This window comes from Mycteria americana, chromosome 14 (genome assembly GCF_035582795.1).
Source record: "Mycteria americana isolate JAX WOST 10 ecotype Jacksonville Zoo and Gardens chromosome 14, USCA_MyAme_1.0, whole genome shotgun sequence".
Classification (NCBI taxonomy): Eukaryota; Metazoa; Chordata; class Aves; order Ciconiiformes; family Ciconiidae; genus Mycteria; species Mycteria americana.
This window is the reverse complement of record NC_134378.1, coordinates 898907-912504: the sequence shown is the minus strand read 5'-3', so window position 1 is coordinate 912504 and position 13598 is coordinate 898907. Positions and strand designations below refer to the sequence as shown.

Below are 13598 nucleotides of genomic sequence, written 5' to 3'. Positions count from 1 at the left end.
AAAGGGGAAGAAAGTCTTTCACCTTCTTAGGTGCCTGAGCACCACTTTTCTGACACTTTTCCTAGGTGTCCGAGCACCAGAGACATCATAAAAATCCGTCTTCTGTAAATTCCTTAAATGCTACAGCTATGGGAGAAGCTTCAGTGGAAACTCAAACATTAGTAAGACCACCTCAAAAAAACCCCCCAGACATTAGCTTTCATCAGTTGTGCTGCTCATAGAACCATCGAATTTGAATCACATATGTGGCACCGGAACACACGTGAACCATCTTAATCAAATTATTCTCAAGAAACTGAACCATAAATACAGTATGTCTGAATTACCTCTTGATGTTACTGAACTCTTAAAAGCTGTGTGTCCTTGCATAAGTACATCCACATTGCATTAGCGTTAGGTCATTAGCATTTTACCATCATTGTTCAATAAAGCATGTTGCGCCCTCTACACAGGGATAGAGTAATACTGTCATTAAAGAAAAGACAACCAGCTTACATTGCTCACTTTAGAAATCAGGTGGGGGGGTTTTGTTCCTTTTTTTTGTTGTTGTTGGTTGGAGGGCGATGTTTGGGGTTGGGCGAGGGGGGGATTGTTTATTTGGTTGGGGGGGGGTGTGTGTGTGTGTGTGTTTTTGGTTTGTTTTTTTTTTTTTTTTAAGAACAGCTAAGATATGAGCCATGTGTGTCTTCACAGCTACAGTCTCTCCTACTAATGAACAGGAACAAGACACTTTCCTTCCACTGCCAGTATGCTGCTACATTAGTGCTGTATCTGAATCCATACCTTAAGTAACTTACATTCACAACTTAATCTTGAGCTTTCCGGTGGCTCAAAAGTATTTTTTTAAACTTTGCTTCTGATTGTGTAAACAGAGCTCACTAGGAAATCCTCCCCTTATGGTTTTTTATGCTAAAGGACAGGAAAAAAAGTTCTAGCATAACTTATCTCTTGGCTTCACAGAAATCTTCCCAGCCAGTGGTTAAAGGGAGAAGAAAATTTAAACTCCTTTCAAAACCTACCCAAAGCTATGGGGAAACATGAAACTCCCTAAAGGAGAAAGGAGAGACAAAATATTTTGCCTTTCTTATGCAGAATATTTCCTAATATTGTTCAACTTCATGTATTTAAGGTTAAATATGGTAGAAATATTTCTCATGGCAATGAAAATTCTTCAGGTAGTTCCCTTGTGAGTATTAGCAACCCTTAACCAGGCACAATTATTACCATTTGGAAGCTATTAAGAGCACTTTGTGGTAAATCTGAAATAGTTTTCCCTCCCAGCCTGGCAGATAAACAAACCTGGAGACCTCCAAGGAATGGTATGCCTCTTCACAACAGTGACAGGTTTAAATTGAATCCATTAATATTCATTATTGGAATCTGTATTTAAGACTTGTGTTGGGGGGAGGGATTCAGTTTCTTTGTTCAAACTCAAAAGTTCCAGAAAACTAAAAGCAGAAGGCATGACTAAAAACACAGGCTACAGGTACCACACAGGAATGTCTGGCAAGATCTCAAACTTAACACCATTCCTGTAATGAAAATTATTCTGAAGCAGGTACTTAAGAAGTTTTAACCAAGTTACACAGGACTAGAACTTGTCAGCCTTTCCTACAAAGTGCCCGCACATGAAACTGAAGTACAAAGCAGCACTTCTTCCTTCTCACCAGGAGCAGGACAAAAGTTTGGGGGGGTTTTGCTTGTTTGTTTGGGGTTTTTTTTGTGGGTTTTTGTTTGTTTGTTTGTTTAGAATGGCTCACTACTACTTTCCATCGCAAGCTGAAGGTTGAACCCACAGCACTGAGCAGGTGAAGGGTTGGTAGAATAGCCAAACCATAGAAGCAGAACATGGTTTAGTAAGAAAGCTTATCTTCTCAAAGTTGTGAAGTGAAAGATTACTAGACAGCTTCCTTAAAAGTCTGAGGACAATCAAGTAGTTACTTTGGGAAAGAGTATTTTCTGTCCGCTCCATAGTTCCCATCCCTTCATTTTTAAGATGCATGTATTCAAACTAATCTCAAACAGGTGAAACAACTAAAGTGTGTTTCAGTAACCTACCACTAGCTTTAGTATGTACATTCTGAATCATCCAATGATTTTTAGAAAACTGTTTTATTTATATGCCTATGACTTCTTTAGTTTAAGAGGTGCATTCACGAGCATATGAACCTAAGAGCTTTGCAAATCATACCACAAAGATTTGCATAACCTTTTCATTTTAAGATTTTATTTCAGATGTATTGTATGTTAGCAATAGAGATGTTTCATTAATTTCATATTTTATATTTCATCAAATCTAGCCACCTGAACTGCTAATTTTAGAGTACTCTAGTAGCACAAACACAATACTTACCTGATCTTTGGAAAAAGCTTTGACATGAATGTTTTTGACAGTCTGAACTACACCATCATAAAACTTCACAGTGTATGTACCTAAAATTTGGAAATAAAACGTAAGAGTTTAAAGATCAGAAGTTATTTAACAGAGCACCTGCTAACAGCTCCAATACTCTAGCTGCATATTTAGTTCTAGATAAAAGCTGCCATATCTGTGGTGTTAGAAACTTCAACAGCAGAGGTCTTATCCCCGGCCAGGTAAGGGAGAAACAGTGAAGGTACCAAAAATAATTATGGTAAACATAAAGGTGCAAGTCTAAGCTTGAGTTGCTCCTTAGATATATACTTTCCTCACAAAACCCCCAAATATTTTTGGTGGAATACTCCAAGAGATCATTACACAGACTTTTGCTCCTTGATCTTACAACATGAAATGTTGTAATCTATGAAAACTATGAAAACTATGATATGGTTGCCATCACGGAAACGTGGTGGGGTGACTCGCACAACTGGAGTGCGGTGATGGATGGCTATAAACTCTTCAGGAGGGATAGGCGAGGCAGGAGAGGTGGTGGGGTAGCCCTGTATGTCAGGGAGTGTCTGGATAGTTTAGAGCTCGCTGATGGTGATGATAGGGTGGAGTGTTTATGGGTAAGAATCAGGGGGAAGGCCAACAAGGCAGATATTGTGGTGGGAGTCTGTTACAGACCCCCCAACCAGGATGAGGAGACAGATGAACTATTCTATAAGCAGCTGGGTGAAGCCTCACGATCGCTAGCCCTTGTTCTTGTGGGGGACTTCAACCTGCCGGATGTCTGCTGGAAATACAATACAGCAGAAAGGAAACAGTCCAGGAGGTTCCTGGAGCGTGTGGCAGATAACTTCCTGACGCAGCTGGTGAGGGAGCCAACGAGGGAAGGTGCCCTGCTGGGCCTCTTGTTCACCAACAGAGAAGGACTTGTGAGCGATGTGATGGTTGGAGGCTGTCTTGGGCAGAGCGATCATGAAATGATAGAGTTCTTGATACGTGGAGAAGCGGCGAGGGGGGTCAGCAAAACTGCCACCTTAGACTTCCGGAGGGCGGACTTCGGCCTGTTTAGGAGACTGGTCGAGAGAGTCCCCTGGGAGGCAGCCCTTATGGGCAAAGGGGTCCAGGAAGGCTGGACATTCTTTAAGGAGGAAGTCCTAAAGGCACAAGAGCGGGCTGTCCCCAGGTGCCAAAAGACGAGCCGGTGGGGAAGAAGACCGGCCTGGCTGACTAGAGAGCTCTGGCTCGAACTCAGGAGAAAGAGGAGAGTCTATGACCTCTGGAAGAAGGGGCGGGCAACTCAGGAGGACTACAAAGGTGTAGCGAGGTTGTGCAGGGAGAAAACTAGAAGGGCCAAAGCTGAGTTAGAGCTCAGTCTGGCTGCTGCTATAAAAGACAACAAAAAACACTTCTTCAAATACATTAGCAGCAAAAGGAGAGCTAAGGAGAATCTCCAGCCCCTAGTAGATGGGGGAGGAAACACAGTGACCAAGGATGAGGAAAAGGCTGAGGTACTTAATGCCTTCTTTGCCTCAGTCTTTATTAGCAGGGCCGACTGTTCTCTGGGTACCCAGCCCCTGGAGTTGGAAGACAGGGATGGGGACCAGACTGGAGCACCCATAATCCAGGAGGAAATGGTGAGTGACCTGCTGCACCACTTAGACACTCACAACTCTATGGGGCCTGATGAGATCCACCCGAGAGCGTTGAAGGAGCTGGCAGAAGAGCTCACCAAGCCCCTTTCCATCATTTACCAGCAGTCCTGGCTAACTGGGGAAGTCCCTGCTGACTGGAGATCAGCAAATGTGACACCCATCTACAAGAAGGGCCGGAAGGAGGACCCGGGGAACTACAGGCCTGTCAGCCTGACCTCGGTGCCGGGGAAGCTGATGGAGCAGATCATCCTGAGTGCCATCACACGGCATGTAGAGAATAACCAAGGGATCAAGCCCAGCCAGCATGGGTTCAGGAAAGGCAGGTCCTGCTTGACCAACCTGATCTCCTTCTATGACAAGGTGACCCGCCTAATGGATGAGGGAAAGGCTGTGGATGTTGTCTATCTAGACTTCAGTAAAGCCTTTGACACTGTTTCCCACAGCATTCTCCTGGAGAAAGTGGCTGCTCATGGCTTGGACGGGTGTACTCTTGGCTGGGTAAAGAACTGGCTGGACGGCCGGGCCCAAAGAGTGGCGGTGAATGGAGTTTACTCCGGTTGGCAGCCGGTCACAAGCGGTGTTCCCCAGGGCTCGGTGTTGGGGCCAGTCCTGTTTAATATCTTTATCAATGATCTGGACGAAGGGATCGAGTGTACTCTCAGTAAGTTTGCAGACGACACCAAGTTGTGTGGGAGTGTTGATCTGCTGGAGGGTAGGCAGGCTCTGCAGAGGGACCTGGACAGGCTGGATCGATGGGCCGAGGTCAATTGTATGAGGTTTAACAAGGCCAAGTGCAAGGTCCTGCACTTGGGCCACAGCAACCCCATGCAACGCTTGGGGAAGAGTGGCTGGAAAGCTGCCTGGCAGAGAAGGACCTGGGGGTGTTTGTTGACAGCCGCCTGAATATGAGCCAGCAGTGTGCCCAGGTGGCCATGAAAGCCAATGGCATCCTGGCTTGTATCAAAAATAGCGTGGCCAGCAGGACTAGGGAAGTGATTGTGCCCCTGTACTTGGCACTGGTGAGGCCACACCTCGAATACTGTGTTCAGTTTTGGGCCCCCCACTACAAGAGGGATATTGAGGTACTGGAGCGTGTGCAGAGAAGGGCAACGAAGCTGGTGAAGGGTCTGGAGCACAAGGCTGATGGGGAGCGGCTGAGGGAGCTAGGACTGTTTAGCCTGGAGAAAAGGAGGCTGAGGGGAGACCTTATCGCTCTCTTCAACTGCCTGAAAGGAGGTTGTAGAGAGGTGGGGGTCGGTCTCTTCTCCCAGGTAACAAGTGATAGGACAAGAGGAAATGGCCTCAAGTTGCGCCAGGGGAGGTTTAGACTGGATATTAGGAAATTTTTCTTCACCGAGAGGGTTATCAAGCATTGGAACAGGCTGCCCAGGGAAGTGGTTGAGTCGCCATCCCTGGAGGTATTTAAAGGACGTTTGGATGAGGTGCTTAGAGACATGGTGTAGTGGTGGTTTTGGCAGTGTTAGGTTTATGGTTGGACTCGATGATCTTAAAGGTCTTTTCCAACCTGTATGATTCTGTGATTCTGTGAATCTAAAGAAAGCACAGCACAGGAACAGGTCTTTTATGGTTACTTACTGGTATTCAAAAAGGAGAAGCATGGCTGTGCTTCACTCCCCATTCGTAAAGGGTTTTTGCAGCTCTGACACTAGTTCTACTGCGGTTACATGCATCTCTTGACAACAAACTTAAACAACTTTTCCCAAACATATACGTAAAGCAATTACTGACTGGATATCCCAGCAGAAAGTTCTTTTATCTCATGAAAAGGGTAAGAGGTTATGTTTAAAAAGCTGATGGCAGACTAAAACATATAATTGAAAATAAAACTTTTCACAGTTGTTTTCTGTCTGCTGTACTCTGTCTCCACCTAAGCAAAAATGTTAGAATACAATTAGAAATGCATTACTAACAAGCGCGACAAAACCAAAAATGACTCCTTACCATCTTTGTTAACAGAAGTAACTTTGGCTGGATAGAAGCGACAGTCAGACCAGCACGCCAATACCTGATCATTTATATGAAATCCCTACAAGACAGTAGTTAAAAGTGTTTTCATCTGAGAATTACTGAAACATACAACTTAAAACATCAAAATTATTAGTTTCCAATATTTAAAATAAATCATAAAACTTATACAGCAGGCAACGCAGCACCAGTGAATAATTTTAATGGTCATAATTCATACAACTGCACATTAAACTGTTACATACTCAAATGTCCTCTATTTTCTACTTACTGCACAACCTTCTTCCTCATGTAATCCTTCTTTTCTTAACTGTATCTTCTCTAAGGGACGCAAATAAGGACTGTCCCAACAAAACCATTCATCATATCTATGGTTCCAGCGTTTGAAATGGATAAGTACTTTTCCTTCTTCATAATCAATTTCTTCAATGTGAGCTGGATACCTAGTCAAAAGGTAGATTAAAGTATTTCAATTAAGAGTAAGGTAAACTGTCTCTGACATTCAACTACAGTAAAAAACATTACACAAATAGGGCCTTCTGCATGATCAAAAGCAAAGTATCTGAAGACCTGCTTGATCCGGTGTGATGGGGAGCAGCATTACTACACCTGACAACCTTTAGTTTCTACAATCTTATTATGAAATTTGATGTAGTACTTGTATAAGCAATAAAGACACTACAAAATGGCTAAGAGCTCAGCACAGGACGAATCCCAAAACTGAACAGCAAAGGCAAGTATTGGCTGCAGGAAAAGCAGACAACTAAGGAGTTCATATTCTGGGGTGGGGAAAAAAAAAAATGTAAATAGAGATCAAGAAGTCAGAAAAACCTTCCCTACACCTAGAAATGTCACATATACGAAAAAACAATAGCTTCAGCTCCCTCTTATCAAGAGTAACACCTGGAGGTCAATACACTCACTTCTCTCAGCGATATCCATCAACAGGCACCATGAATCATTCTTCCCAGTGTAACAGCAAAAGTCTAGCATGCACAGTAAACCTAATTTAAGTTTTAGATTCTCGAAGTTAAATTTCATCCACAAAGTCCTGGGACTTTTAAATAAAAATCTCTCAGTATATTAGAAGTACAGGAATCTGAGAAGAGTCAAATCCAGTTGTTTCTAATCAGGAAGACCTTATAAACTATGCATTTCTTTAATTGCATTGGTAATTTGTAACTTCAGTATTTCAGAATCATAGCATATTTCACTATCCCAACTGAAGATAACATCCCAAGTATTGATGTTTTCTCCTCCACAATAGTAGTGCCAGCAGAAAATCTTCACTTGTCAGTTATTTGTGGAAGAAAGGCAAGGCCCCACTGAATTCTTGAACAAAGGGTTGAAGACAAAAAAAACCAAATCCACAAGTATTCTTTTATCAGGTAAATCACACTTAAAAAGATAGAGCAAGGCGCAGAAAGAAACAGCACCTTGAAAGGATCAAGCCTGTTGCTAAACATAAAACCAAGACATGTCAGAATTAGGACTTAAATGCAACAGACTACCATTCTACAATCCTACACAGATGAAAAGCTACCTACAACTGAAATTCTTCAGGAGATCCGAGACACATCCAATCACGACTTGTCCAAAAAGAGCTACAAACAGGCCACGCTAGAGACTTACACTGCAACCACAGACTAAGGCCCTGCCTAACACTCGATACCACATGCCTCTAGCTATGCCAGTAGTTCATCGCAATACATTATCAAAACGCATGCAGCAAAGGCTGTGGAGGAGAGGAAGACAAATGGGAGATACTTATGGCAGGGACATCTGTAACTGGTTACCAGCTTCCTAGGAAGGAATTAACTTCCTTCGTGTGACAGTCAACACATTTCATATTTAGGTAACCCCAAGCACTGCCCTGCACAGGTTCATGAGGGGGGAATATTCAGAGCCTTTCCATATATAACAACATCGTTCTATTAAACATAGTTTATTCTTAGGTATCTCAACAACTGCCTATCATTAAGTACAGGCAATGACAAAAATCAGTGTCCAGCTCCCTGCAAAGTGCAGCAAACATGGGAGTAGGAATTCCCAAGTCCTCTCAACAAGAGACTAGCCAGAAGGACGCTTCTGCCATCAGGACTGCAATGGGCCTAGGGCTTCTCCAGATTCTCAAAGATCAAGAGGGAAGCTGATAAAAGTGACAGAGTACTAGCTCAACATTAAGCTAGCATTCATACCCAATAACAGAGGAACCTTCTCTACCAGAAAAGCCATCATCCCAGAACCACGCACCAGTATCATCTATACCTATCCCACCTCACCTTCTAAAGACTCCCTGATGGGGGAAGAGATGCCGATTTATCATCAGGAGCAGCAAAAACATACCTGACTATGAGACCAAATTTCAGCTTCATTGAGAGCCAGCATGGGTGAACTGGAGCTCTCAGCCAGCTCCTGGATAACATGCTGCACAGTCTGAACACATCTTTTTCTGAAGCAACATCAGCAAACGTATGTTCAGTGCTCTTGGCTGGAACAGTAAGCCTATCAGAAGCTGTGCTAGATCTATCCACAAAGTTTGACAGCCCTCTCCCTGATACCACCTTCCTTTCAGATGCAAAACACAGCGCTCGAAAGGTTCGTAGGTTCTCAACAGCTCTGAGCACCACACATTGACAGTGACAGCTTCCTTCCTTCATCCAACATTTGTTCCCTAGCCTTCAAAGTGTTGAGCAAGCATGCCACATCAGGAGGCACAAGCCATCAAAGATCTATACAGAAGAGAAGTAATACAGCATATCCATATACATGTACCAAAAAGCGTCTGAACATGCCAAGGGGTAGAGGTAACTTAAAAGAAATTAATACTCATTTATCAAGAAAACATACTATAGGCAGATACACAAAGTGAAAGGCCAATAGCTGAAACTTGGCTAAGGCCGGGGGGGGGGGGGGGGGGGGAAACAAACCACAGTACAACTGCCATGTGTCCAGGGATGTCCAACATATCCTCCCCCAAACCACAAAGGAGGCATTTAGCTGACTCCATGGGTCTTCAACACAGCTAACTGATCCTGGGTAGGAAATCCCCAACCAGTACAGATGTGAATATTTATCTAGCACACTGTGAAAAACAAGCTGAAATCAAACACAACTTCTTGCAATATATTGGGAGGCCAAAACAAGTAGTTTTCCAGCTCAATTCAAAAGGAATGATGAGCTTGTACCTTTCAAGGCCTTATGCACTGGCTAAACAGTAAGGGAAGGCCTCCAAGATGCCCAAACTGCTGGCATTAGTTTTGGTAAGAACCCAAGTGACAGTCAAAAGCTCAAACAGTGTAACTCAACAGACAAGGGTTAGCAATGACTGGCAACTACAGACTACTGCTGTCAGAGCACAGCAAACAATATGAAAACGGGCTTATTGTAGACACAAGTGTAAAACCATCCTCTTCTGTGAAGAGGTAAAATATCTAGAAATTTAGAATCAGGGTGCTGACTGAAGGAGTTCCTATCTCTCAGTTCTGGACTACTTTGTCTCCCTTCTCCTTTCCTATATACCAAAATGGAATTGCTGTAAAACCCCTCTCTCTCAGAGCTAGGAAAGGACAAGCTTACTGCAGTCAAAGCAATGCCGAGAGGAAAGGAAGCATCTAGGAGAACCAGTACTATGAAGGACAACAGCTATGGGGTTTCATCTTTTCAGTACTGAGACAAAGTCCTGACAGCACGAGCAATTAAACTCACGGGACTGACAATTTCTACCTTAACAGGGTGGCACAATACTCTAACAATACTATTCTTGTTCTCAATACTCAAGAGCCTCAACCAGAATCAAAAGTCTCTTCATATCCATTTTACTTGCACAACAGACAGAAGGGCTTGAAAGAGGTGTCAGTACAATAAGGTAACACAAGAGGCATCATCATTTGCCTACTGCAGGCATCCAGTGCAGTCATCCTCTTTTTGGAGAGAGAATGTCTGCAGCTAGCCAGCACTGAAGAGTTCAAATGATGCAATGCAAAAAGTTTCAAGGACTCAATTCAGCCAGGACAGCGTGTGCACGTACATCATTACAGCCTCTCTGGGATCTCTCCATTTAGGACTGCACTACTGGAGCAGTCCCACCACTCCATCCTCTGAACTCCAGCACCAAGAGACCAACCCAAGAGACCTTTCAGCACGCATGAAGGCACTGCCTGACAGCCAGAGCTCTCCCCCTTTAGTGCCCTCAGGTCAACAGACATTGTCACAAGCCTTTCATGACAGCTTTGATGCATCAACCAACTCCTAAGAACTAAGCCAAGTACCAAAAGTACTCACTGTACTCCCTGGAGTTCGAGTCTAGGAGGTGACAGACAACTGTATCAGGAACTGAAGCGCACTTCTAATACATTACGATTCCAGATACAACCAAGCATCTTCGATAAGAGCTCTAAAGATGCAAAATTCACTTTGCACTTTGGCAAGGAGCAGATTCTGCATTGACTACTCCGCTGGCACACACAAATATTTTTCCCCTTCAATAGGGTTGGCATCACACCCGCACACCCTGAAAGTCCTGAACTAGCATTTCAGGGCACAAGCCACTGCCATGAAAGGCAGGCAAATGGGGCTCCAAGATGAAATACTTTCCAAAGCACTACTGCTATTTGAGAAGCAATACTGGTCCCTGAACTGACTGGTGCATTTGGTACCAAGCACAGAAATCAAAGCCAGCCCTCCAATCAAACAAGAGACTTCTGCCTATGTTTAAGTGCCAACATAGCAACAAAGGTACACACAAGAAAAGCCTGGACCTGGACCTCTGAAGGTCTATCACTGGGAGAAGCAAGTATCAGCAAACAGAAAGTTTTGTATCCACATAAAAGGAGTGCATTGTAACCACACCACAGAGTGGTCCTGTTCACATAGAAGCAGGTAAAGGTAGCAGGGGAAAAAAAGAAGTCTGCTGTCCTCTACAAATCCACACCTGGGGATGCGTATCAGCCTGTCACCACTGATATTGCTAAGAGAAAATAAGCCCCCAGCTCTTATAAATTTTGGTTCACAGACCCTGAAAACAGAAATACATGCAGATCACCAGTCAAGGAAACATGGACTTTCTGACCCAGGTTTCAAAAGCTTAGCAAGCAAAAGAAAACTTTCAGAATTGGAGAGTTAATAACTAAGTTGTGAGATCAAAGAGTTGCAAAACACTGGGCATAAGACAGGTCATTTAAGATCAAGCGTTTTTAAAAACCAAACAACATGGCTTGGTTTTGGACATGCAGCATCTCCAAAATTAAAATTTAAGCCAAGGGATATGTGGAAAGTATAGTAGGTGTTGAATTTCCCCTCCAAAGTCTTCCTATGCAAGAGCTGTGTACTCCCATACTTTGAGACACTGTTGCTGTCCAAACATGTCAGAAGGATAACAGTCATGCATGCAAGTTACTGCCTTACTCAAACATGGTCTGTACTAAACTGCATCTTTAGTAAGCCTACGTTACAGACAGGCTAAGAAATCTCACTTTTGTAGGCGTGACTATTTTCTTGCTGTATAAACAAAGCTCAAGAATACAAAAGATGCATGCAGATTCAGATCCAAGTCCTACCTACACAACTCTTAGTTACACAGAAAAGCTAACATAACATGCAAGTATGATTTAATGTTTGTACTTCATGTTATTTCCATAAAGAGCTATGTTTACTCATTTTCACAATGCCAATAACCTTGTACCTGGAAAGTACAGAAATACTCTGCATGCAACCAAGATGTTCTGGAACAAGTGTCCTGTGTCTAAGGCACCGCTCCATCCTTCTGGGATGTCCAGATGGTTTTCAACACTGTGACTTCTGCACACTTAACCTTGCCGGCAGGTTCAGAGCCCAAAGTACAATCACGTCTAACCCACACAGACTCTTAAATAAAAGTCAACTAGAGCTGACTTCAGGAGAGAGAAGATATCTTAAGGAACTAACAAAACCCAATTAATTCCTGTATTTAGGAAGTCTTAGTCTCCAGCAATTTTCATTGTATGCTTCATTCACTGAGCATTATTAAATACTAATTTTTGAGCTGACTTCCTAAAATGAACGGAGTCAGAAGGCTCAAAGTTAGCCCAAGAAACTTTAGGCCCTTTTTCTGCTTCCTATTGCAGTAGTTAGTCAAGAAAAGTGTTCTTCCTCACAACTGAAGTCTGCAAGACAGGCTCCAGAGCAGACTTCGTAGTGCGGAATGTGTTTCCCCACCCAGTTCTTTAATTCTAAAGCTGATCACCCTCACATGAGCACAGGCCGTAACAATTTCAATCAGACTTTAAAGCCTATGAATTCACAACAGCAATGGAAAAGAATTAGTAAGGAACTACCTTGGGTATTGCGTACTGCAAAGGATTTATGTCTTCATAATGTCTGCTCTGCAATCTGTGTATAGCACAGAATTTAAAATGTGATTTCAGGAGGACCAGAGTCTGAAGTCCCCCTAGACTGATGCATAGTCCTCTTTCCCAGACACAGATAGCACCAGTACGCTTCTTTTTAAGGGCCAGCACAACATATCAGCATCTATCGCCCATTTCAAACACTGGTATATAAACTTTCATAAATTAACTACTTTCCTACAAACCAGGACTCTAAATATTGTACCAATACAAAATGTTTAAGATATTAAAGACTTAGAGTTAATATAATATGAATGGTTTTAAAAAAATACCAGTTTTTTAATCTGTCACGGGCTTCCAACTGGGCTCCCACCTCAAAGTTGATCCCTCTTCTATTCGGAGGATGTTTTGTCATTTTGTAATATCAACACTGCTGATTTTATTCCCCTGAAAAATGCAATTAAATATCAATCACTAATCAAGACATACACAAAATAAGCTTATGCACCATAATCCCCAAAAGCTAGAGTTAAGGGACCTCTGTATTTTTTGTTTGCAGAAAGTAATGGGGGCAATTATCTCTTAAACAAGGGTTCCCAAGTGACAGTGTGCAGAATCATTCCACAAACGTGTTCAAAATGGTAGCTACTGGACCATGAAAAATTGAAGCTCAACCTTTGTCCATTGGTCCAAGCTCCAGGTCAATTAAGAACTCTAACTCAATGTTTATTCACAACTGAGATACAAGTTTCATGATATTCTCTTCCCCCTCCCAGTTTTGATGAAAACAAGGAATTCAATAAACAGGAAGTGGGCAAAACCAAACACAATAACAATCTTTCAACAGCTACCATGGTAGTGAAACACGCAAGAACACTAAGTCACCTCTTCACTACAATGCAATAGAGTTCAAAGAGGTTAGAGATATGTAGTTTCTTTAACCAATTTTAGAAGACTGTCTATACTGCTTGCATATTTGCATTGCTTTCTTCCCCCTCCTCCACCATTTTAACCAGAAAATAAAAATAGTCTTCATTAAGACAAGTTTCTGACAGATAATATAAACGTTTAAGAAATCTTGCCAAAGTAGTTTCTCTCAAGGTACATTTAGTGGAAAACCTGATCAGGAGCTGTTTTCCCCCAAATTTTTGTCAGTCATTTCCCACAATTATAAGATACAAATTATGATCCACTCCTGTAGTCTTCAAGCTCACAAGATCCAAAAATACAAGTAAGTTTTATTCAATACTGGCCTCCTTACAGTAA

At 42.6% G+C, this 13598-nt stretch overlaps 1 protein-coding gene across 13 annotated transcripts in view; it reads right to left on the bottom strand.

Moving 5' to 3' along the window:
• The window catches only part of PHF20 (PHD finger protein 20), a 76630-nt gene that overhangs the window by 50158 nt on the left and 12874 nt on the right, over positions 1-13598 (bottom strand). For 8 of the 13 annotated variants that reach the window (XM_075517543.1, XM_075517539.1, XM_075517537.1 and 5 more), the window contains 4 exons: positions 12665-12779; positions 6278-6449; positions 5983-6067; positions 2354-2433 (listed from right to left, as the gene is read on the bottom strand). In XM_075517543.1, coding sequence (XP_075373658.1) covers positions 2354-2433; positions 5983-6067; positions 6278-6449; positions 12665-12747 — 420 coding nt within the window. In that variant the 5' untranslated portion in view covers positions 12748-12779. The remainder of the gene's footprint in view (positions 1-2353; positions 2434-5982; positions 6068-6277; positions 6450-12664; positions 12780-13598) is intronic. The other 5 variants (XM_075517548.1, XM_075517550.1, XM_075517544.1 and 2 more) reach the window with 3 other exon arrangements.